This window comes from Balaenoptera musculus, chromosome 1 (genome assembly GCF_009873245.2).
Source record: "Balaenoptera musculus isolate JJ_BM4_2016_0621 chromosome 1, mBalMus1.pri.v3, whole genome shotgun sequence".
NCBI classification, from domain to species: domain Eukaryota; kingdom Metazoa; phylum Chordata; class Mammalia; order Artiodactyla; family Balaenopteridae; genus Balaenoptera; species Balaenoptera musculus.
Window position 1 is genome coordinate 146,058,712 of NC_045785.1, and position 25,376 is coordinate 146,084,087.

The window sequence follows — 25,376 nt, forward strand, 5'->3', positions numbered from 1 at the left end:
AATTTGATTGCACCCCTCCTACCATCTCATTGTGGCTTCTCCTTTGTCTTTGGATGTGGGGTATATTTTTTGTTGAGTTCCAGTGTCTTCCTGTCGATGATTGTTCAGCAGTTAGTTGTGATTCTGGTGCTCTCGCAAGAGGGAGTGAGAGCACGTCCTTCTACTCTGCCATCTTGAACGAATCCAGTTCGTTGTTTGTTTTCATTTATCCTGCCTTTTCAATTTGAGAATTTCTTTAATTGTGAGATATTTGATTTCTTTAATTCTGGAAAATTTATTCTGATTATCCCTTTGAATATTGCTTCTTCCCTATCTATGTTTTTATTCCTTAGGGAGTTCTTTACAGACATATGTTTGAGCCTTTCACTCCATCCACTTATCATTTACATTTCCCATCTATTTATTCTCTAGGCTATGTTCTGTGTAATTTCCTTTCCAGTTAGTTGGGTCTAGACTACTGTTTAAAATACCCAGGGGATTTTTTATTTCTGTGAATATTTTAAATTTTCTTTATTTTTTTCAAAATCTGCCTGTTTTTTATTTTTTGTCATAGTGTCTTGTTTTCACCTTAAGGATTACATTTCTTTCTTATTCTCTGAATATTTAAAATATGCATCTTAAAGTCTCTTTCAACTTGCTCCAGTCTGCATTGTTCCTCAGTTGTCGTTTTCTCCAATTTTTAATTTGACTTCATTTATGGTGTAGAATTATTCTTGGTATAATTTGTAATTACGTCTGTATGCTTACTATTGGGGGTAATTTTTATCAGTTGCACCTTAAAGTGTACTGGTTGGTATAAGTTTTTCCTATCAGGGCAGTTTCTTACTGGTTTCTGACAGGGTCATGTGACATTTCTGTATAAATTTCTTGGCACAAAATTCCCACACTGTGAGGGTAGCTGGGACAATTCTATCCCACATATGTGGAAAACTTGGTCAAGGGGTTCTGATTTGTGAAGGTTAACTGTTTCCACCCATGTTCTGGACCAGCTGAGAGCTTGGGCTTGTAGGTTCTATTTTTCCAGGTTCCTGAGTCCATCAGGGATTCATTTCCAGTTTCCCCACCATGAATGGGGCCTGTGTCCTCAGCTGACATCATCGCACAAATACTAAAACTGCAGACGCTAAGGAGCATTTCTTTGGGGTTACACTCCCCTGCTCCACCCCCTGTATTCCCACCAACTGCTATGGATTCCTTCCTATTTTTGACCTCTAAAATTTCCCCCTATTTGCTTTTGATCTTGGCTATATATTAAAGATAAGCTTAAAAACAATTTATTTGGCATTTCTATATGTTTGGGGTAGAAAGGCAATACTTACTAGCTCAGTCCCTATCTGGATTGTAACTTTCTAATTATCCTTTAAACCCATTGTAATGTGGCCTTGTCCCCACTATTCCATTGAAAATGTTCCTACTAAGGTCTCAAATGACCAACTAACCATTCTATTTAGTGGACATTTTCCAGTTTTTATAGCACACAGCATATGATTCTGTTCTTTATGCTTCCCATTTAAAGATCCTCGCCCTCTGACCTTCTAGGAAATGGCTTCTCCTAATTCTTCCCACTTCCAGGTTGTTCCTTTTCACTCTCTTTTGAAGGCTATAAGCTGGTGATTTTCAATCTCTGGCTCCATCCAGATGTTTCTCTTGGGCTCTGCACCTGTGCATCCAACTGCCTACTTGATATTTCTCTGCCATGTCCCTCAGGCACCTCAACCTTTTCAAAATGGAATACAATTTTCCTTAAATCTATTTAAAGAAGTGAAGAGGAATAGAGTTATTTTTATTGATCATGAACTTCAAAGGAGAAATTTTATATGAATGTAGAAGAATAGTGGTTTGGATATGGTAGTGAGGAACTGGATGAATTCTCATCTCAACTTCTGGCTTCTAGGTACACGGGCTATGGCAGATGAATATCTTGCAAAGGAGTAGGGTCCGTGGGACTCGAAGGCCTTAGGGGAGAGCCAAGTCTCAGTGAAGAGAAGGCAGGAAAGTCTTTAGCGAAGAGATCAAGCTGAAATGTAGTTTGTGGACAAGGACAGCAAGATTTGGAGGACACATCTGAGAGAGGAAAGTAGCTGAAAGGAGAGAAATCATAAAGAAGCTAAGAGCTCACCAAGTGTTTACTGAGCTTTGTGAGGGCAGGTGCCACTCATAACCATCTTTTCTTCCTTAGAACCTAGTCCAGTGTCTGGTGTACGCTAGACTCCAAGCGGATGTTTGTTATAATAAAATGAGACTGTTGTAAATGGCTTTTCATTATTCTTCATGAGAAGGATGAAGTAAAAGATCGTGTTCTCTTTTGATAAGAGGAAATGAGAAAGAAGGATAATAGCTTTGGGCATTTAGAAGGATATAACCCAGTTTGACAAACATTTAAAAATGCCTATTGGGTTAGCCGCAGTTGAGTGTCACACACACATTAGTGCATCTTTTCCCTGCGGTCAATTACATTCAGGGACTATGATTCTTATTGAGGCAGATTCTCATCTTTTCCCCAGCACTTGGTGGGAACAGGGCGGCGAGGAGATATCTATAATACAGAATAGATCTTTCCAATGGATATGGCCTGCCCAACACTTCCTATATGTCTATTAGAAAATACATTTTGTGAACAGAAATTACATATAATAAATAATAAGTCAGCCATTGGGTTATAGAAGCTGAAATTTCCCATATTGCATAATCCTGCCCCTTTAGACATTTCACTCATGGTGGCTGGGTAGGCAAAATCATCTCTAGGTTCAGTTTCTCCTAATAATGCTACTAGTTTTCTGATGAGGAAGCACCGCTGCTTGCCCATTCTGGCTCCCAGGACTTCCAGGACTCATAGGCAACTCTCCTATGTCTGAGGGGTTCTTGGCTTTCTGAAATATGTCACCTATATCTCATGGTCTTAATAAAAGAAAAAGAAATGTAATTCCTGTCTTTGTATGGTGCCATCTGCCCCCTCTGGTGTGTGGCATTGCCTTCCTCTTCATTTGATAAATTTTGTTGTTGTGCTTTGAGATTTTTCTGTCCTCTCCTGGACTCTTTTCCCAGCCAGTCTGTAGAGCTCTATCTCCATGCTCTCTCTGTAGCGTTATGCCTTCATCATTATGAATTCATTTTGTGAAGTCACAAATTACACCATGGTTTAATTATATTTATGAGAACAAAGATTGATAAAGTTCATCTGTGTTTCAGGGAGCTTGCCATCTATTGTATGATACAGACATAACCATGTGTTATAATCCAGGGGTAACCACAATACTGAGGGTGTAGGAGAGGAGGACCACTGAGACACTGGCTACAGACATTGGTGTAAAATTTTAGAAGTTTTCATTTCATACTCTGTATTGTTCTTGGTAGAAGTTCTAGACAGATATAACCCAATTTCTGCAGGGAGGGACAGAGGCAGTTTAATTGGCACTCTGGTCCCAGGTATTTAAAGTTGTCCCTTTGAATGAAAAGTGGCTTTGCCTGTTATGTGAAAATACAGAAGCTCTTTGCCAAGGCAAAATGGTGTATTGTGAATCTATTACAAAGGTGTTACCAATTTTGACCAGTTTGTAAGATTAAAGTTTGTTCTAGCTGAGTTTCCTACATTATAGTGCTAGATCTCAGACAGAACTTTGGAATTGAATACAGAGTAGGGACCAGAAGGTGGGAAGTAAGAGGTAAGAAGCATAGTATATGGTACTGTCAAGCCAGCCCCAACAAAGATGGTATGTTTACCCAACAAGGAGCTACTGTATAGCACAGGGAACTCTGCTCAATGTTATGTGGCAGCCTGGATGGGAGGGGAGTCTGGGAGAAAATGGATATATGTATATGTATGGCTGAGTGGCTTTGCTGTGCACCTGAAACTATCACAACAATGTTAATTGGCTATACTCCAATATAAAATAAAAAGTTGAAAAAAAAAGATGTTGTGTTTACTGAACACGTGCAACCTAGGCCTACAAATATCAAAGAGAACCTGGACAGGGCAGAACACGGCTTTATTCCCACAGTCAGATAGTGTTGAGGGTAGGCCAAGGGAATGGGGGAACAGAGGATGTGCTTTTGTAGATGCTGTGAGGTATCCTCACACCGAATAGTGATGGTGGTTAAAGATTGCTGACTTTTTAAGTGTTAAGTCTTTTAATCTCTTTGAGTGTGCCACTAAAAATTATAGCATTCAAAACGGTGCCAATACACACACACACACACAGAGCATGCGGAGAGCCACTGGAGTAGCACATCTGAAATTAAAATGGAAGATATCTCCCTGTTTCTTTTTCTTATCAGGTAGCATACCAAGGCTTTAACATCTCTCACCTCAAATGAATATAATCTGTTTCCTTTATACTCGAGCCCTGAAACATGAGAGCTCATTAAAATCTGAGAAATTTTATTAACTATCTCTGATAGCTCCCCCCCCATTCTTTTCTTTATCTTCATTTCACAAGCAGGATTATGAAGTTGCTTGATAGGTTTTTAATATCGTCATGAAAAGTCTTCCCTTGGGCATGTTTGTGCAGTAGATAACATAATCTTAAGAACCTTATTCAAATGAATGTATTCAAATGAAGTGGGCAGACACCACTGAACCAACTCAGCATCAATACATTTCAAAGGTCTCATCAACACAGTTATCTCATTTGTAATAGAACAAAGAACCACTAGACGGAGCTAGGGTTTAAGAAATCACAGCTCTGAGTTGGTGACAGCTGTGCCGGGTAGAATGTTATCTTGTGGAAGAAGTGTATCATTACTGATTTCAAAGCCCATGCAAGCCTTCCTAACTCTGCAAACAGCCGTCATTTGTTTATTTTGTGTCTCCACAAGATGAGACACAGGGTGATGTCCCAATTTATTTAGTCACTCTAATGATGACGTCTGACCTTGGTGTAGTACTTCACAATTTAGAGTGTTGTCCCCTACATAATTATGTTTGATCTTCACAGCAACTCTGAGAGATTGCTGGGCAAGAATTAGTTCCTCTGTTTTGGAGATGAATAAACTGAGATGGTATCTGCAATACATTAGGATGCGTCAGGATGGTAAACCCAGACAAGTGAGGTTGCACAGTTTTTTTCCTCTTACATTCTTGTGTAGACTGTAGGTTGCCCCAGCCTGGAACTAACTAGAATACTATCAACTCATTCTTTTTGTGGGGCATTTCTTTAGTCTCTGATCGTACACCCTCTGGGGACACATAGTGAAAAGACAGATAAAGCCTATGTGCAGGTAGAAATCTCCCAAAACTGGTGAACAAACTTGTCTGAGCTCCTACCCAGAAACCTTGGGTTGATGTGATTCTTATAACAGGAGGCAGATGTGAAGACCAGCACATCATCCTCAGCAGGGTGGCCCATCCATCAAGCCAAGGCTGCACTTTTTAATTGATGTCAAATGTCCGGGGAAGCTGCCCCCCCCAATGCCCGCCCCCCCCCGCCCCAGCATTTGCCCTCAGAGAGAAGCCCCCCTGTTTATGTTTGTCAGACACATCGTTTTGTGTCCTAATGTCACACACTGATCATAACAGGTTGTGCTTCAGCTAAAAACAAAAACAAAAACAAAAAACTTTCTGTATATATGCATGTATTTTCTTGGTCTTTTAGTAAAATATTCTCTGGATAAGAGTGGAAATCAAGTCAGTCAGCAAGCAAACTTGTCAAACGTCTGGAGCCTGCATTTTTGCCTTTGGTTATCTTTAAAAACAAACCAAGACCGCTCTTCTGGAGCTCAGCCAGTCACTCTTTAGGTCTGACAGCTTACAGTGCTTCATTAATTAGTGGTCAAACACTGGCTTCAGAATCCAGGTGGGGCAACTTTCACAACTGAGGCTAGGAAATCCTAGGGGCCAGCAGGAAGGTGTTCTAGGAGCCTCAGAGGCCCCAAGGGCTCCGGCCTGAAACGGAGCAAAGGAGGAGAGGTACAGCACCATGCTCCCCCTCGACTCCGTGCGACCTCGTCGGGAATGAACCCACTAAGACAGCTGTTCCTCTATCCTCCTCTCCATCCAGCCCAAGACGCGTCCTGAACACGTTTCCCGGCTGTGCCCAGAGGGTGGCGCTGCCCGCCCAGCCTTGGCCCACCGCCGCGTTCGGCTTCCCAGCCGCTGCGGGAGCGCCCCGCTAGGTCTCCCGCAGGCCGGCGGGGGGGCACGCGCCCGGTAGGGGGCGCCGCGGGCCCGGGCGCGGTGGCTCCCTCCGCCCACCCGGAGGCGGCTGCGGCGAGGCGAGCCCCGCGCGAGTGCAGTGCGAGGCGGGCCGCGGGGAGGGAGGCGCGAAGAGGGCGCGAGGGCGGCAGCCGGTGGGAGCCGCCGCCCCTGCCCGGCCGGGTCCCCGTGGGGCGCATGGGGCGCTTCGAGCCGGGATCGCTCGCGGGCCCCGCGCCCAGCTTGCTGCTGTCCTGAGAAGCCGCGCCGGGACGCCCCCAGACCCCGAGCTGCCGGGAGGATGACCATGGCCGGTGGCAGGAAGGGACTGGTGGCCCCGCAAAACACGTTTCTGGAGAATATTGTCCGGCGGTCCAATGGTAAGAGATGCATTCGGATTTGTTACCCCTGCTTTTTATCTGTGCCTTTATTGCAGACGCCTCCCGCCGCTCGGCGCCAGCAGATGCAGCAGAACCCCGGGGCTCTGCTGGGAGCCGCGGCGCGGGCGCTGGGGGCTGCCTCCCGGAGGCTAGGAGAGGTGGGCAGGGCGGGGCGGGGTCTGATGGGCCCCCATCCCAAGAGGAGAGCTCTCCTGGGGTCGCTTTTTGGGCCTTTCTCGCGCCTTCTCGGTCTCATCTTCAGGGAGTGTGACAGTTGATGAGCAAAGTACTGGGAAAAGTGATGGGAAGCTGGTCTCAGCAGGAACGGCAGCGCGTTCCCCCATCGGTACTGCCCGCCCCTCCACTTAGGCTCTCTGGGTTCTCTGGTCGTTCCCCACGGCGCCGCCTCTACCGGGAGAGAGCCCCAGTAGAGACCCGCAACTCCGAGTCCCGGCCCCCGAGGGATGGGAGGATGCGGCTGCTTCCACCTTCCATCCAGGCAGCTGAAAAGTACGAATGTAGGGACCTAGGGACGGGCTGCAGGCTGCCCGATTCCACCTCCTCAGCCACCCAACCCTTCGAGGTTAAGTGAAGTCTCCTGAGGGGCAGAGTTTCCTGGATTCAGGTGGAAAGTGGAGGGGCACAAGTGCAGAGCTGGCCAAGAGGTCACAGGTACAAACCTGTCGTCGTTCCTCTCTTCCAAAGCACAGCAGTGTTTTATGTCTATAATTCTTGCTCCCCTATACATTCCCAAACTCACCAAACCTGTAAATGTATCTATTACTCAATAAAACAGAGCTCCCGGATCCTCTCTTTCCCAGCGGCATTAAGACGGCGTGAAGCGGTGGGAGGCGAGAGTCCTAGGAGCAGGGATGGAATGGAAACATTTCAAAAGCCTTTAGTACCCACAGCAAAGCTTCCCGGCTATAAAGCACTTACAGAGCAAACAGGAACCCAGCAGTTGGAAGGTGCAGTGCACACCCGTTCATCAAAGGGCTAAAATGAAAGAGGACAAGCCTAGAGACGCTCTTTCCAGGCTCCTGGACCACTCTTGTTCCAGAGACAGATGACATTCTATTAGGAGGAGGTGAGGCGCCAACTCAGGAAGTGGACTTTAAAAATGTGTAAATATCACCATTACGGAGCCTTAAGGAGCTTGTGTTAAAACTGTGCGCTTCTATTGGGATTTAGTGAGGGATTCAGGGGAAGGGCATGAAAGTGACTTATGCTACTAGGAAATACTCTTTAATTTAAAAAGTGATTTAAGTTTATCTTATAATAAAAAACTTTATCACTAGGATAGCAAATCGTCGTGTATTATTCAAGTACTTTAAAAAAAAAAGATCATTTATTGTGTGACTCTTGAAGAATTTTGGGTCAATCACCTTTCCTTTCAAGGACTTCCTCACTCAAACTAAGGTGGCTTTCAGAACAAGGTCACAGCCATTACCTGGGGAGGGAAGGGGATTATAATTACTACATGAACAGACACAATGAACCCTTCAGCCATGAAAAAGCTGGAGGTGTTTGTGGCTTTTTAAGTAAAATCACCATCCAAGAGTTAATTTGCTGTGATTGCTTTGTTGTTGGCCTGTTGAGGGGGGATGAAGAGAGTCTTGCTATTTGGGGATCCCACTGCCAGTGACATAAACTTTCTCAGAAATATCAATGACAATTCCATTTTTTGGTGAAGAGGCAGTGTTCTTTAAGTTAGAGGTGAAACTGCATCTAACATTTACCGTATTCTGTTTTTGAGTGGAGAGAGCAGAAAGAGAATCTTAAACGTAGCAATCACAGGGTTCCTTAGGCTTGTTGGAGGAATTTAAGAATCCTGGAGCTGATACCACAATAAAATAATAAAAACCATGAATTCTGGAGCTGACACAACTACAAAAAATCCTGGTGCTGAGAAGGCAGAATACCTTCTAGGACCACCCCCCCCTCCCCCCCACGGTAAGCAGGTGTAGAATGTCAATAGAATAAGTGCCTGGTAGCATTGTTAGCACTGGCCTTTTAATTTCAGCACCAGTTCCAACAGCTTGACTCTGATTAACCAACCAACCAAACAACATCAACAGCAAAACCAAAACATCTTGGGAGGAGAGGTGGATGAACATTTAAAATGATCTATTATTTCAGAAAGATTGTGATCTTGAAATGTGAGATTTAAGTTTTTAGTGACCCCCTTTCATTGGATTTCCTGAACCCAAAGAGAAAAAACAATTTGGACTCTTGGAAATATCACAGTATCTATAAGCATTATGTTATTTTACTGTGATGGAAAAAAATCTATTTAAAAATATTGTCTCCTAAAATCCACCAGCCCCTTTTTTAGGGGGGGTCATTAAAGTATTTAAATAGCATTTTACCTTAAAATAGCAATACTTTATTTATTTATTATCTTTATTGGAGTATAATTGCTTTACAGTGGTGTGTTAGTTTCTGCTTTATAACAAAGTGAATCAGCTATACATATACATTTATCCCCATATCTCCTCCCTCTTGTGTTACCCTCCCACCCTCCCTATCCCACCTCTCTAGGTGGTCACAAAGCACCGAGCTGATCTCCCTGTGCTATGCGGATGCTTCCCACTAGCTACCTATTTTACGTTTGGTAGTGTATATATGTCCATGCCACTCTCTCACTTCATCCCAGTTTACCCTTCCCCCTTCTCATGTCCTCAAACCCATTCTCTACGTCTGCGTCTTTATTCCTGTCCCGCCCCTAAGTTCTTCAGACCATTTTTTTTTTTTTTAGATTCCATATATATGTGTTAGCATACAGTATTTGTTTTTCTCTTTCTGACTTACTTCACTCTGTATGACAGACTCTAGGTCCATCCACCTCACTACAAATAACTCAATTTCGTTTCTTTTTATGGCTGAGTAATATTCCATTGTATGTATGTGCCACATCTTCTTTATCCATTCATCTGTCGATGGACATTTAGGTTGCTTCCATGTCCTGGCTATTGTAAATCGAGCAAAATAGCAATACTTTCTGATCATTTTATTAGGTATTTTCTCCTAGTGGCCCTATGCAGTATTATTGTTCCTCTTTTACAGATCAAAAAACTGAGTCCCAGGAATATTAAGTGACTTATTGAAAGTGGCAGGCAGACAGTGCCTGAGGCAGTTCTTTAGAGGGGATCATTCATCCTTCTTGTAGCATCATTGTTTCTCCAGCCACTATGACTTAGCCTGTGGAACTGTTTTTATCATCCTTAAAAAAATCTCTCATTATATGCTAATGGATAATAGAACTGGCTTTGTTCTGGGGCATTTGAATATCTGGTGTCTGGGAAATCATCAAACTGTCGGCTGAGACAGATCTTAGGTGCTCTGTCGTCTGCCTTTCCTTCCCTATCATTGTGTAAATGAAGAAATGAAAGCAAGTACACTTTCTCAAATACTTAAGGGCAGAACTGATGAGACCCTAAGCCCCTTGACCCCAGCGTCGTGTTCCTTATGGTACACCATGAAACGACCTTCCTTGTATTACCATTATTTTCTCTAGAGGAGCACAATTTCCCAGTGGAGATTAAATAAAATGTTGTAACAACAGGAACAGCATCCATTTTGGCTAACAGCCATGCCACCGCATCCAAACAGAATAATAGGGCAAAGGAGAAGCTAGTTCTGTTTCAAGGAAGGGCAGTATTTTCACCTTTGTCAATGGTTTAGTTGGAGCCATAGGGAGGATAACGGCACTTATCTGTGTGCCCGTTGTAAAGTATTAAGTTACTTTGCATGGAATATCCCTTTGATCCTCATAAGCCAGCAAAGGAGATGCAGTGTCTCCATTTTGGATTTCAGGAACTAAGAATCCTCAGGTTAAGTAATTTACCTGCAGCTGGCTAGTAAGAGGCAGAGTTAGAAAAAGGCAGTTAGAGGCAGCTCAGGGAGTAGTCAGCAGTTGTTATTGGTTTGTTCATTCAACAAAGATTTATTGAGCATATTTATTGGACACTGGGGATATAGTGGAAAACAAGAAATCCTCCTTACCCTTAGTGACTTACATTCTATTGAATCTTGGTCCAAGGATCCTTCCCCTATTCCACAATGTTTCCTGGCTGCAACTCTTATTTAAACCTGACATTGTATTTTAAAAAAAGTTTAAAAGATTACTGGTCTTGGTGGGACTAAAATCTAGTTTAACTTTCTTTGATATATTCTGAAACCATTTGAAGGTGAGATTTGATAATTATCTGTTTTTTTTGTTGTTGTTGTTGCATAGTTGTAAGTAATCGGCAGGAATAATTAGCACCCTAGATGGGGTTTGATTTTGCTTATGATCATTTCAGATCCTTCTATTGACTTCATGGCCACATAGGCAAAGCCAGCCTGTTTCTCTTTATATTCATGGTTGGAAAGTGTTATTCCAGAATATTTTTTGATAGTTGCTTAAATCTGTAGGCACTTACTGTCAGAATGCTCACTGAAGCAAATAGATCTGTCTTAGGAAGGCTGGCAGGCCTCAGTGCCAGGAAACTACAAAAATATTACCCTAAATGGTCCCATTCTAGGCAGAACATATGTTTTAGTGTTCGGAAACCTATATCAAACAATTGTAGGTGCCAGTTAAGAACCCATGCATGTTAGCAGGAGTGAAGCGCAACACATTTTGGCACAGATTTATGTACATGTATAATTTACAGATTGCTAAATCAGCTGTGTTTTTGTAACAGTTAAGTTGGTTCAGGTTGTTGATGTAAGTAGTTAGCAAACAGGGTGAGAGCCATGGGTAATGTTGTGTCTCAGAGAGGGGCTGAGCCGTGGGACTATTTATAAAACAGAACATTTGTTAAAATCCATTGTTACTCTGAATGGGCAGTGGGTGATAATCTGGATTACTACCAGTTCAACAGAACTTGTTTTTTTCTTGTAATGTGTTCTAAGATAACCTTCAACCCTGGCTCAGCTGTCTTTCTCCGAAAGAGTCACAAGTTTAATCTATTGACTGACATTGGCTGGGGGATTGAGAGGATGAAGCCTTGTGATATAACGTAAGGCAGCAAGGTTTCTAAACTCCATGATTTTTATAAAATCCATATATTTTAATAATCTATCATAAAAGAATAGATGCATTTGAGGCACACTGTGGTAAATGGAATCTTTGGCTTCGTTCTTTCCAACACCATCTCTTCATTTATGATTGGGCTTCCTTTGGCAGTGGTTTCTTCAGCATTACCTTGAAGCTCCTCAATTCGTCCCTTCCTCTTTATTTTTTGTTAGATAGTTAATGGCTTGCAAATGAACATTTAAAACATACTTTAGTTATTTATTCAAAGAAGCCCTTTTTGTAAAGTGAGTATCTGCTTAATACATTCAGGGTATTTGGACCATGGTTGTAGTTGTTTTTTTCTCTTTAAGTGGTTACAGCTGTAACTGGTGAGAACGAGAAATAGAATCACAGAAGCTCAGGTCTGAAGGGACACACTTTGCAATTCCTTCTCCAGTGTTTGAATCTTCTGCAGAGCATCCCTCCCAGTGGTTATCCAGCCCATGCTTGGAGAGCTTCAGTGATGGGACATTCACTTTTCTTTCTTAAGCAACTGTAATTGTGAACCGGTTTCTTCCCCTCCCTTCCCTCCTTCCCTTCCTCCTTCTTTCTTTTTATCGTCATTGTCTGGTCTCACCAAAATCTGCCCTCTTACAGAAACCGCTCATTCCAAGTCTGCCCTGTGGAACAAAACCTAGCCCACTCCTCTTTCCACCTGAAAACCATCTTTTCGGTAGTTTAATAACAGTTATCTTGTCTCCATTCCTCTCCCTTGTTTTTTCAAAACATTTTTTATTGTTTAATACCATAATAAAAAAGCACATAAAATAATTTTGTGCAGCTTAACACATTTGTATAAAGTAAATACTGTGCTGTCGCCACGTTAAGTGACATCTTGCCAGCTCTCCAGAATCCCCGGGACCCTTCCTGTTCCCAACTCCGTTACTCCCCAAAGGGAGACATCTCCTGAGTTTATGGTGATCATAACTTCCTCATAATTTTTCCCCATAATTTTACCACCTTGTGTTGCATTCCTGGACACTACAGTTTATTGTTGTCTGCTTTTGAGCTTCATATGTGTGGGGCCATACAGCATGGATCCTTTGTTAGTTGGAGATTCATCCCTTTCGTTGCATGTACTGTCGTCGGCTCATTTTCACTGTATAGTACTTTATGGTATGACCATACCACACATTGTATTTATCCATTCTGCTGTTGATGGTCACGTGTTGCTTTGTAAACTGGCCCCCTTACAGGGATGGCAAGGAGAGACGGAAGAAAGAGGCAGACCACTCCAGATTGGTAGGTGGCAGGTTTAATAAGCAAGGGAACTTACTTACCAGGCATGCCGTGGGCACTGCAAGACGAGTAGATCTCTGCACCCACCTGCCAAAACTTAAAGTTTAAATAGAGGCCTTAACTGGGTTAAGTCACGTATTCAGTCTAGATGGTCTCAACAACACCTTCCTCTCTCCTTGGAACCGCTCCTACTGTGGGAATGGGGGGCAGAGTGTACATTCCAAGGACAGGGGAGGGGGTGAGGAGTCTCTGATTGCCTGGGTCCGGTTCAAGGGTCAACTAGCGGTCACGTCCTCTCGCTGACCTCCTCCAACAACGTGTGAGTTGTTACCAGATTTTTGCTATTACTGATGCTACAAATATTCTTGCACGTGTCTTTTGGGCATATATTGGGTGTGTACTCCCACTAGCAGTGTACGAGAGTTTTCATCACTCCACAACATACCCTTGCCAACACTTGCTATTTTCTTCTTAATAATGGCATTGCCCAAACAATCTAGTAACCAGTAAAACAGGATCACTTAGGGTGATGTTAGTAGTGAGCACATGATCAAAATGAAATGGAAACAGAACTTGCCCTTGTCCTTTGGGAGGCTTCACTATCTACTGTGTGTTTAAATGTTCTTACAGTGTGAATTCCCTCACCGTAATGGTAAATGATATGAAAGACTCGCACAGTTAGAACTGTGTGCAAAGGACACATGCAAGTGTGTGTGTGTGTGTGCGTGCGTGTCTGGGAGACTCACTTTCTTAAATTGAGAAGCCTTGCGGACATATTATGTAAGAATTGTGAGCTGGAAGTGAGAAGGGACTAGGAGGTGAATGACATGTTTATTTTAGTGAAAGAAATAGAACAAAATGACTGAAGGAGGGGGTGCCGATTTCATGGAGGAATCAAAAAATCAAAGACAAATTAAAATGAAAAGCCAAGACTAGCTTACGGTTCAGTTTCATAGACATGGCAGACCTCCTTTGTGCCACATACTGTGCTAGAGACTGGGACTCGCAGAAGTGAGCGAGATGTTTGTGAAGCTGGGGCTCATTGAGGAGTGCATGATGAAGACCAACGTGTGTTGCAAACTTGCCAAAAATTTACGAGATGCTATGCCAATTCAATACTCACCACACATTTTTTTTCCGTTGTAAACATCTCACCCCAAATTATTCTGAGATTTTTTTTTTTTTTAAACTTTGGGTTTATTTATTTATTTATGGCTGTGTTGGGTCTTCGTTTCTGTGCGAGGGCTTTCTCTAGTTGCGGCAAGTGGGGGCCATTCTTCATCGCGGTGCGCAGGCCTCTCATTATCGCGGCCTTGTTGCGGAGTACAGGCTCCAGACGCGCAGGCTTAGCAATTGTGACTCACGGGCCTAGTTGCTCCTCGGCATGTGGGATCTTCCCAGACCAGGGCCCGAACCTGTATCCCCTGCATTGGCAGGCAGACTCTCAACCACTGCGCCACCAGGGAAGCCCGTTCTGAGATTTTATATCTATTTATTTTTTTGTGAGACTGAATGTGGGATAACCAGATCCCTTATGTTAACTTAAAGGGGGAGATTGCAGGATGTGTGAAGCTTTGTTCTGATGTGGTGGAAGTTTTCTTAACATCCTCTCACTCCTCTGGGATGTCCCATTGCCCTGTCTTCTTTGGCATGAGGTTTTGGGTTGCTTACCCATTGCTGTGCGTTTCCAGCCTATCTTAGATGCTGGAATTTGTTTGATGCTCCGGCTGTTCTCTGTGCAAGTGCAGTCTTGCTGAACAGATTGCAGTTTGGCCAACTTCCGCGTCTCCCTCAGTTCTCCTGGTCTCGGCTCTAACAGTCATGTGTGGCTGTTAAGGACAAAACTACTTAGCTCTTCTGATTGGATATTAGAGAATTATGCCAATTATCAGAATTGGTTTGCTTACTCATCCTAAGATTGTTCATTCTGTCAATTAAAATGACAACTCTTCTGATTAGTCCTATGTTGCATAAAACTGATGTTCTGAAATTAATGGAGTCAATCCTGTAATTATTAATGTTAACAATTAACCGTGAGTGCCTCAAGCCTCTCATTTCTCATAGCTTCTTAAAGGGTCTATGATGACATCAGGTGCTTCTATGAAGAAGAGGGATGGCCTCTTGTTACTTCCTTCTTCCCTTAAAGCAATGATGTAGGCACCCGCCACCAGCATTCTGAGAGTGCTGGAGTCAGCATTTGAAAGATGATACTATTTGGCAAATTTTACCATATTTATCTCCTGCTTAACTTAGGTTTCTATTAAGAGTGAATTTGGAAAGCATATTTTAGAGTAGAGCTTTATAACTATGGCAAAGAAAATGGAGTTGAGTGATAAAACTATATTTCATCTACATGGGTTTCTAAGTTTACATTTTCTTTAGTTTTGTTTCCTCCCAGCATTATTGGGACCGAATTGATTAGAGTTCCATGCTGAAATCTTTAAGGTTGTTCTTTGAGTGTCTACAAGGGCCAGTGCACTGCTTATCTTCTCTGTGCCTCCCTCGGGCCATTCTCTCCTCTTCTGTAACCTGTTCTGCATCCTGGGAGGCTGACCTACACGGCTTATGTCAATAGGCTCCCTTGCTTCCTGGCTGGCTTCACACCACCATGAGATGGGGAAGGAGGGGTGGGAGTTTGTAGTATTTATTCTCCTCGTTTCCCCTCTGCAAGGTCATCGTTGTAGCCTATCTGTTTTACCTTGATTAAAGGTTACATCTGCAGCTTGCTCTCTTTGGGTTTGGGTAAACCTCAAAATTTGCAACTGTTACTAACCCTGGGGGTCCTGTTGTCCCTGAAGTTTTCCTCCATGGTGTGCTGGGGCAGGTGCAGCCGGCTGGTCCTACCTCTCAAGATCTGGTTATGCCCATCTTTTCCCTATTCCTGGTTCAGGGACTTCATCTTGATAGATTGAACGCTGCCATGTGGGAGTATTTACACCTCAGAAATTGGCAAATGGTATAAATCAGGGCTTTTTCTCCCCCAGAGAGTTATACTAGTTGTAAGCACCAATTATAATTATTGGTTAAAACCATGACCTTGCACAGATTAAACAGCCTTTCTCACATGTGCGCCTGGCAGTGAGCCAAAGGTTTTACATGTGTCATCTCCTCTAATCTCACTATGACACTATGCTGTGGGCACTCTCACTATTCCCACTGCAGAAACTCAGGTTTAATAAAGAGATTAAGTAAATTGCCTTTGGTTAATTTCTAGTGGTAGAATCTCTAGGAACTTGTTAGGAATGCTAATTCTTGGGCCGTACCTTATATCTAGTGAATCAGAAACTTGGGGGATGGGGCCCAGTTACCTGGGTTTTACTCAGTCCTCCAGGCAATTCTGGTAGATGTCACAGTTGCAGGACCACTGCTTCCGAACCAACCCCATGCGTCTCTTTACTTGAGAGGTAACTACGTGGCTGCCAGGGTGTATGGATGGAGGAGGGCGTGTGTTCGAGGGTGAGTGCACTTTTTCTCTATAGACTTTCAGTTGGTTTCCCAGTTTTTGCTCAGATCCCATTCCTGCCTCAGGTAGTAGCTACTAGCATTTCAAGGTCCTGAGTCTCATTAGCCCCCTCCTCGTCCAGATCCCTTTGGAATTGTAAAATCGTGGCTTCTTCTGCTGCACATCACTACTTTTCATCTTCCAGAAACTGAGCTCGTGCCTGCTGGTGACTCTTCTCTTGTTGTTGTGTGTATATCTCTTGAATTTTTCAGCTATCACTCAAGAATGAGGGAGTAAATGCATGTGCTCAATCTGCCATTTTGAAACAATAATTGGTAGTGTTAAAAGACGAAGGAGGTCCTAAATTCTAGTCATTCTCGTTCTGTCAGGTAAAATTCCCCTTGATACTTTTCCCACCTGGCTAGACCATCCAGGGATTTTGCTCCTGCCCAACTTCATTCACTGCGCCACCTTTCTCTGTTATTCTTGTCAAATGATAAAACTAAAGCAATTTAGTAACGACTTCGATGTCCTTTATTTAAGGGAGAACAATCCATGGACTGGGGGAGTGCAGGGCCTTACCAGCCGTGGAACACCCTTCCCGAGGGATCTGGGGCAGGAGCGGGTTTTATAGAGCATTAGGAGAGGCATCTCAGACCCAGGGCACGTTCGCCTGGGCGGTTGGGGATTTCCTTAGAAGGCTAGCTGGTCCTGTTTTCTAGGGTAAGGTGAGCCAGCTCAAGCTGCGTTGGAGGACTGTGACCGGTGTTAGGTTTCCTTGACAGTGAGTTGTTTCCCGTTAGTGCAGGCTGACTTAGGTTGAGATCTGTGGTGTGGGCCACTGGGGTGGCCTCTGTTTCGTGGGTCCTGATACAGGAATTAACTTTGTCATTCTCTCCCCCAGCTTCACAGTCCCTGCCTCTCACTTGTCTCTAGCAGTGCCCTCTCTTGGAATGTTCTGGTTTTCGTCTCTCTCTGTATCTCCCTCTCGGTCTCCTGTACCGTCTCCGAGGGTCTTGAGCTCTCTCCTCACTCACTCTCTGGGTCTTGCTGTGGGTCTCTTGCTCTGCAGTGCCGTCTTCAGCTCTGCCTCATGCTCTGTTGCCCCCCTCCCCGCCTCCTGGCTCCATGCCCCTCCATCCCCTTTTCTCTCCTTTCCTCATCTCTGTGTCTTCCTGTTCGTCTCTGCCCATTGCTGCTTGCCCTGCTGCTGATTGCCTCTGTTGCTGCCATCTGTCTTTATCAGTCTTTGTCTGTCATCTCTCTCCATCTGTCTCTGTTGCTGTCTATCTTTGTCTGTAGTCTCTGCCTCCATCTCTCCATCTCTGCCCCTCTCTTGTCTGTCCAGTTTTCCTCTCACGTTGCCTCAGTCTCTGCTCTTTTGTGTATCTGTCCGAGGTTCCCATTTCTCTTCCAAGATGGCCTTTCTCCACCTACTCACCAGCATTGCGCCTGGTCAGCTCTGCCGACCTCTCAGGTTCAGGGTTTAGTGTTTGTTCTGGAGAGAGAATCTGATTGGCCCAGCACTGACTGTGGGTTGTTTGGCCAGTTTTCCACTCCTGGTCTACTCTGCTGTGTGTGGGTCCTGGATGGGGGAGCAAGAGGTGGAGTTATGTGATATACAGATAAAGCTAGGCAGGGAAGTTGGGTAGAGCTTTCCAGTGGACAGAAGTGTCCCCTGCACTCCTGTAATGCCTGGGACAAAGTAGATACTCAAATATTTGTTGCATTAAACTAAGCTGCTCTGAGATTCCTTCCATCCACCCTGATGCTATACCCTGTCCTCACTGAGCCATTTGCCATGAAAGTGTTAAAATAACACAGGAGGTAAATGTAAAACTAATTAAAAAAAATCTTTTTCTAGTACCATTCAATTTTTTTAAAATTTATTTATTTATTTATTTATTTGGCTGTGTTGGGTCTTCGTTTCTGTGCGAGGGCTTTCTCTAGTTGCGGCGAGCGGGGGCCACTCTTCATCGCGGTGCGCGGGCCTCTCACTGTTGCGGCCTCTCTTGTTGCGGAGCACAGGCTCCAGACGCGCAGGCTCAGTAGTTGTGGGTCACGGGCCTAGTTGCTCCGCGGCACGCGGGATCCTCCCAGACCAGGGCTCGAACCCGTGTCCCCTGCATTGGCAGGCAGATTCTCAACCACTGCGCCACCAGGGAAGCCCCATTCAATATTTTTATATTGCTTACTTTAAGCCACTTTTTTTTTAGTTCTGGAAATGAAATTTTTGTGTTATTCAGTGATGGTCTAGGAGTTTTGTCTAAAGTGCATATAATATGTACAGATGTGTGTTAAGAAATTATTATGACTATAAAAATGAGAATAAAACACCTGGTTGACTAATCTCTTGCACCACTTTTTAGCACTTGATCATACAAATAAATGTTTCTTAGCAGTAATTCAACATATCATTGACCTCTTACTTATTAAGTAAAATATCACTGAGTAATGAAAAAGTCTGTGTTTCTAACACTATTTCATGTATATTCTCATTCCCTTCCATTCTGCTTGTGAAATGAATTCATCTGTTTTTATTGTTTTAAAATCCTTTAATTTGATGCTGAATGAAGATGGAAGTCAGGCTTTTGAAACCAGGTACTTAGGGGTAACTACCCAGTCAATGAAGTGTTTGAATTTGCTTTTGAAATTGAAATGTCTCTCCCCATTGCAATTTACTGACTTAATCAAAATGTATTTCTGTAGGATATTAAAATCAGAGACAAAGCAAACAACTATTAAATCTCTTGGGAGTTCAGTTTGTCTAGTGCAAAGATTGGGCCCTTGACAATTTGGAAGAGTCATTTTCATGGAATTTTATTGTTGAAAAGCCACAGTAGAGCCACAAAATGACTTTTGCTGATATTAAGATTTTAGATATGCCATACTGACTTTGCTTCTTCTCATCCCATCCTCTCCATTCTCCCAAATATTACCAAATCTTTTGATCTGTCTTTTATGTTTTAAAATTTTATTGATTCATTCATTTAGCAACCACATTCCATGCGTGTGTGACTGAGGCCCTTGGCAGTGAAATATTAGTGCTTCTTAATTAGAGGCAGGGCCAGGACTTCTAACCCGCAATCCCATTCTCTTTTCACTGCATGCGTTTTACATGAAAGAATGAAAGCATTAATTGGAAAGCACTTTGGTGTCACTGGGGTCCATTGTCATCCTCTGCCCTCTCATACTTATGTTGTTTAGAAGGAGTGAGCCTGTAAGTGAAGGGTGAGGTGATCTAAGCCACTAATTACCACGGGCCAAAGTCCCCGCCATAATGTCACTTCAGGTGCGATGGAAAGACCCATCCCCATCTGCCCCCCTCACCCAACCATATGTCAACACCTTCAGCATTAGGGATTCTGGGCATCAGGTTAAGCATTATTATGTTCCTAGTGTCCTGTCTTAAAAGTCAAACCTTCTGAGAGAGATGATACTTTTAATCACTAACAGCTAACTCTGAATTTGTTTATAAGACAATGTTTTTCCATGATGGGAGAAATAAGTTGATCTAAGTGACAGAAAGCTCAGAAAAGAGAGAAAAGTACAGAAAAAGGAGATGAAATATCCCAAATTTAATCTGCTTCACAATCTTGCTTAAGCCAGATCTTCACTGTATTGTAAACATTGTTGACATATAACATACAAGTAGCAAAATCCTCTAGTAACTGTAGATAAAAGATAACTAGTGCCCAAAGAGAATCTAAAGACCAGTTGTCATTTCTAATTGAGTCCAGAATTTTTTTGGCTACTAATATTTCAGAAACAATCCAGGGGAGATTGCAATTCGTGTGAGTTAATAATAAAGATAATGATGATGATGATGTCAATGACAATGGTAACATCAGGTATGCCTGGTACTGTTCTAAGTGCATTCATTCATTCATTCATTCCACAAACACTCATTCAGTACTACTTCCTATGTGTAAGGCACTGTTCTAGATGTTGGGCATTCAGTGGTGAAAGGAAGAAAAAAAGGCACTCTCCCTCATGAAGCTTGCATTCTACTAGGGAGGCAGATAATAAGCAAACAAGTAGATGTATAACATGTCAGATGGTGTAAAGTGCTTGGAGAAAGTAAGGGGAAAGGAAACAGGTGTTGTCAGGTGGAGTTTTTTTTTTTTTAATTAGTTGATTCATTGGATAGCTATAGGAAAGGGACAAACAATTGGCAAATATGCTAAGAGTCCTACATTTGGTTAGGTGTTTTTTGGTTTTATAAAAATTAACTTCTGGTATGGATTTTATTTAGGTTCAGGTAAATAAAATTATTGTTTCCTAGTCTTTGTCTAGTGCTTATATACATACCTCTTGTCCTCATCATTTATCTCAATCAGTCTTCTATTGTTCTAAAAGAAGAAAATATATATTTTTACTCAAACCTGCTTTTTGTAAGAGCGCTGATATCCTTAGTAAATCTATAACATTGAAAGTGTCATGAAGACGTGTTCTCTTCTAAGAAAAATATCCCGAGTTATGAGAAGCATATTGTGAAATATTTACTGTAGCCCTTTAAATAATCGGTGTTGGCAGGGAACAATAAAGTTGTGTGAATGGCTCGCTGAATGTAGCTTTTATCTGTGTAATTGCCCAAACTGAGTCACTTTTCTAAGTCATTGCTTTAGTTAGTTTCTCCTTTGTTACTTGTGGTAATTATGATGAAAAGCAATGTTCTAATAATTTCTTTTTGGAATATCTCTGTGTTATGCTTTATGGGCAAATGGTAGGTTTGGGATGATTTTGACACATCTGACTACCGCAAGTGTGGTTTGGCTCATACCCCATCCTCCAAAGAAACTTTACGTGCTTGGGGGAGGGGAATCTTTCAAATGTTTAGAGAATGTTTGTTTTATTCTACCAACTGGAGGAAAACTGGTGTGTGGGCTGAGAACGGTTGAATTTAGGAAGCCTTACATTTAATTGCGTGCAGTCTGACAGCTAAAGACCCTCAGGGAGTAAAAAGGCATCAGAGGGAGACTGTAGAATCTGGTTAATTTGCATCAAAGACCTGGAGCCAACGGGAACTTTCAGATGAGAGCCAATGAATAAATTATGTCTCCTTCCTCAAGCAAGGGCAGCCAGGTTGAACCCCCATGTTTTACTGAACAATGTGGAAGAGACTTGATCAATTCAGAAAATACGAATTTGGAGGCAGGCTTAGTGCTTCAGATGGGCCACTGGCTGATTGGAAGTTACACATTCTACCTGAAAAACCTGTATATGTGTGTACACACACACACACACGATATGTATGTATATGTCAAGAGCATATATCTTACCTGAATTTTATTGATTCCAAAGACACATTTAGGCATTTTTTGTATACATAAATGGACACACCAATATGTGATTTATCGCTACTGTAGAATCCCTTGACAATACAGTACATTTTTACATTAATACTGTACATCACATCCTGTCTCCAAATCCAAACAATTCCACTGAGCAAAAGCCAGATACAACACGGTTCACCTGAAATGTGAGTATCACGTCCCACTGAGTCGAGTTTAGAAGGTGTTTCTGCTATTTTTAAAGTGACCCAGGCCCTACAGAGTCCAGCGTTTGGAGAAGTGATATTTCAAGGTGAGGGCTGGTTGATTACTCCACATGGGTGTGAAGCTTGCCAGGTTGCAGAGGTGTCTTCTTACTCGTTCTTTGTTATGAACCCAGTTACTTAGAGCATCAGATTTTATTACTGCCAGAAGCATGGAGATCTTCTAGTTTGCCCGCATCGAGACCCACAGAGCTGAAGTGACTAAGTTACACAGCTCACCAGGGACAACACTGCCACTAGAACCCAACTTGTCATTGTCCCCATTGTTACTCTTTCACATGGTGCTCTGGCAACCTAGGGAATAGCTGGGGAATGGTGGATTAATAAGGTGGCTCTTACCCCTCATTCTTCCACTGACTTTCTTTGTTGACTCGGTTCCTTGGTGCTTCTCCATGTCACCTCAGGGCCTTTTTCTCACTAGGTGGCCTCTGCCTGTAGAGTCTCCATATAGCCTCTCCACTAGCTGGACTTCTCACATGGCAGCTCAGGGCTCCCAAGAGTACAGAAGCAGAAGCTGCTGGACCTTAATGCTTATGGGATTGGAGTGACATCCATTCTACTGCAGTCTGTTGATTGGAGCATATTCACAGACCCACCTAGATTTAAGGGGACAAAAGAAAAGCATGAATGCAGGGAGGCACAGTTTATCGGGGGCTACCAGTATAATCTCAACTGTTTATAGTGATGCTTTCTTTTAAAAAAAAATTAATTTTATTTATTTATTTTTGGCTGCGTTGGGTCTTCCTTGCTGAACGCGGGCTCTCTCTAGTTGCGGCGAGCGGGGGCTACTCTTCGTTGCAGTGCGTGGGCTTCTCATTTTGGTGGCTTCTCTTGCTGCAGAGCATGGGCTCTAGGTGCGGGCTTCAGTAGTTGTGGCACACGGGCTCAGTAGTTGTGGCTTGCGGGGTCTAGAGAGCAGGCTCAGTAGTTGTGGCACACGGGTTTAGTTGCTCTGCAGCATGTGGGATCTTCCCAGACCAGGGCTCGAACCTGTGTCCCCTGCATTGGCAGGTGGATTCTTAACCACTGCGCCACCAGGGAAGTCCTATAGTGATGCTTTGACTGTACCAGCTACCATTGAGTCAAGGGCCTGAGACATGTAAGGGGCTGGTCTTTCTAAAAAATGTTTTTTAAAAAAAGAAGAGAGAAAGTGAAAAGGTCTGACAAAGCACCAGTAGTGTTCTAGAAGGGATTGTATTGTCTCTTTTTCTGTAGGTATTTTGTGAAGACTCTCACCAGTGTGATTCAGTAATGCCAGGAGGCAGGAGAGCAGATGCTCTCTCAGTACCCTTTGGGGTATTAGAGGTTTGCTCCTTGTTCGTGTGTTAGAGCCCATTTTATCCTCATTGGAGACTGGCTGAAGGAGCCAGATGCAGGTCAAAATACAGCATCAGCTTTTTTACTGTTAAACTAGATTAGAGAACATAGCAGTGCTATCTGTCTGTTTCCTCAAGCCTAGGCGTTGGTTTCTAGGCTGTGAGTTACTGACCTACTCCTAGGCCAAGAATCTGACAGCAGAGGGCTGGCAGGGCCTGTCACAAGGAGGTTCTGAGTGTCTTAAGGAGACAAGTAGCTCAAGCCCTCCCTCTCTTCTCCCACCACACTGGGGCTCAGGCTAGTTTGAGAGGCCAAGACACACAGAGTGGACACCTCTTGCTCTTGATATGCCTACTGATAGCTTGATGACTCTACTTAGGGAGGTATAAGTGAGGGGGAGGGAGAAAGGGGTCGAAAGTATTCATTACAACATTTCTTTCTAGTGAAATGCCCAGGTGTGGAAGGATAAGTGTTGCCTTCATAAAAGCCCTTTATTAAAGTAGAGCTTTATAGAGTTACTGTATTCTGCCTAACCTAGAGTCCCAGAGTACTACCAAGGACTCTGAAGGAGTCTCAGAATTTGTGAGCTCTGGTTCTGCTGATTCTGTTAAAGATTATTGCAGAACGTCATACAGTTAAGAACATTGGCTTTGGTGATTGTGATGGTTAATTTTATGCATCAGCTTAACTGGGCCACGGGATGCCCAGATATTTGGTTAAACGTTATTGTGGGTGTTTCTGTGAGGGTGTTTTTAGATGAGTTTAGCATTTAAATGAGTAGACTGAGGAAAGCAGATTGCTCTCCCTAATGTGGGTGGGCCTCATCCAATCAGTTGAAGGCCCGAATAGAACAGAAGTCTGACCCACTCCTGAATAAGAGGGAATTCCTCCTGCCTTACTGCTTTTGAGCTGGGACATTGATTTTTTTTTTCTTGCCTTTGGGTTTGAACTGAAACATTGGCTCTTCCTTGGTCTTGAGCCTGCCAGCTTTCAGACTGGAACATATACCATCAGTTCTCTGGGTTCTCAGGCCTTCGGACTCGAACTGGAACTATACCACTGGCTCTCTAGGGTCTCCAGCTTGAGACTTTGGGACTTGTCAGCCTCCACATGAACCAATTCCTTATAATAAATATCTATCTGCCTTTCTGTCTCTGTCTCTCTCTCTCTATATGTCTATATATATCTCCTATTGGTTCTGTTTCTCTGAGTAGCCTTGACTGATACAGTGTTAGATGTGAGACAGTATATGCTCCGTTAGATGTATGACGTAGGAAAAGTTCCTTTGATTTTCTAAGCCCTCTTACAAGATCTATAAAAATGTGTTAGTACTAGTGCCTGCCCACCTGATAGATGAGTATTAATACACGTGGTCTTGATGGTGATGATGCTGTCTTCATAGATGAAGAATGTTAGATATCCTAACATTTCTCAGTTTAAAATCTCCAAATCTCAGAGATCCAGATCTGGCCAATTCTTTTTGTTTGTTTTTGAGGTTTTTTTTTTTTTTTTGGCCACAGCCTGTGGCTTGTGGGATTTTAGTTCCCTGACCAGGGATTGAACCTGGGCCCTCAGCAGTGAAAGCATGGAGTCCTAACCACTGGACCGCCAGGGAATTCCCCAGATCTGGCCAATTCTGATGCAGTCTTAGGAGATTACATTTTTTTTTTTTGATATTTTGTCCATGCAGTGGGTTACTTTCCCAATTGTTTTGCTTGGCTTCAAAATAAGTTTTCATTTACTGAGTTTGGAAATAGTAAATAATCTGAGTCATTTATGGTTGGATGTGGAATGCACATCTCTCCATTTGGCTAGAAGATCTGTGTCACTTCACTAGAGCCCTCTTAGTTGGCATTCTTAACCAGCGAGAATATAGCCAGCTGCCTGGAGGAATTAAGGAGCCTTGGCTCAACAAAGTTGCTGTCGTGGAGTCCTTGCACCAGAATTTATGCACTTTTTTCAGGAGATTCCCATTTTCTGAGCCTGTCTATTCTTATGACAGATACACTTCTGGAGGAATGATGGCAAATTGACTCAGACCCACCTAGGTCCACTTCTTTATTTTATTTAACAGATCTTATCTCTCCCTCACAAGCTCCCACCCCACTGACCAGCAAGGGGAAATTAGTTAGTGGGGGGACTCTGAACCTCTCAGTTAGTATCTCAAGCTCTTCCAGTTTAGGTAGTCTCTTGGGGCAACTCGGTTTGTGTTCAGATGCCGATTCTACCCACCCCATATTCTTCTCTCT

At 43.2% G+C, this 25,376-nt stretch overlaps 1 protein-coding gene across 2 annotated transcripts in view; it reads left to right on the forward strand.

Moving 5' to 3' along the window:
* Window positions 1-6,242: 6,242 nt before the first annotated feature.
* Window positions 6,243-25,376, forward strand: part of KCNH1 (potassium voltage-gated channel subfamily H member 1) — a 418,364-nt gene continuing 399,230 nt past the window's right edge. For both annotated transcript variants that reach the window (XM_036874642.1, XM_036874648.1), the window contains exon 1: window positions 6,243-6,510. In XM_036874642.1, the coding sequence (XP_036730537.1) occupies window positions 6,432-6,510 (79 nt within the window). In that variant the 5' untranslated portion in view covers window positions 6,243-6,431. The remainder of the gene's footprint in view (window positions 6,511-25,376) is intronic.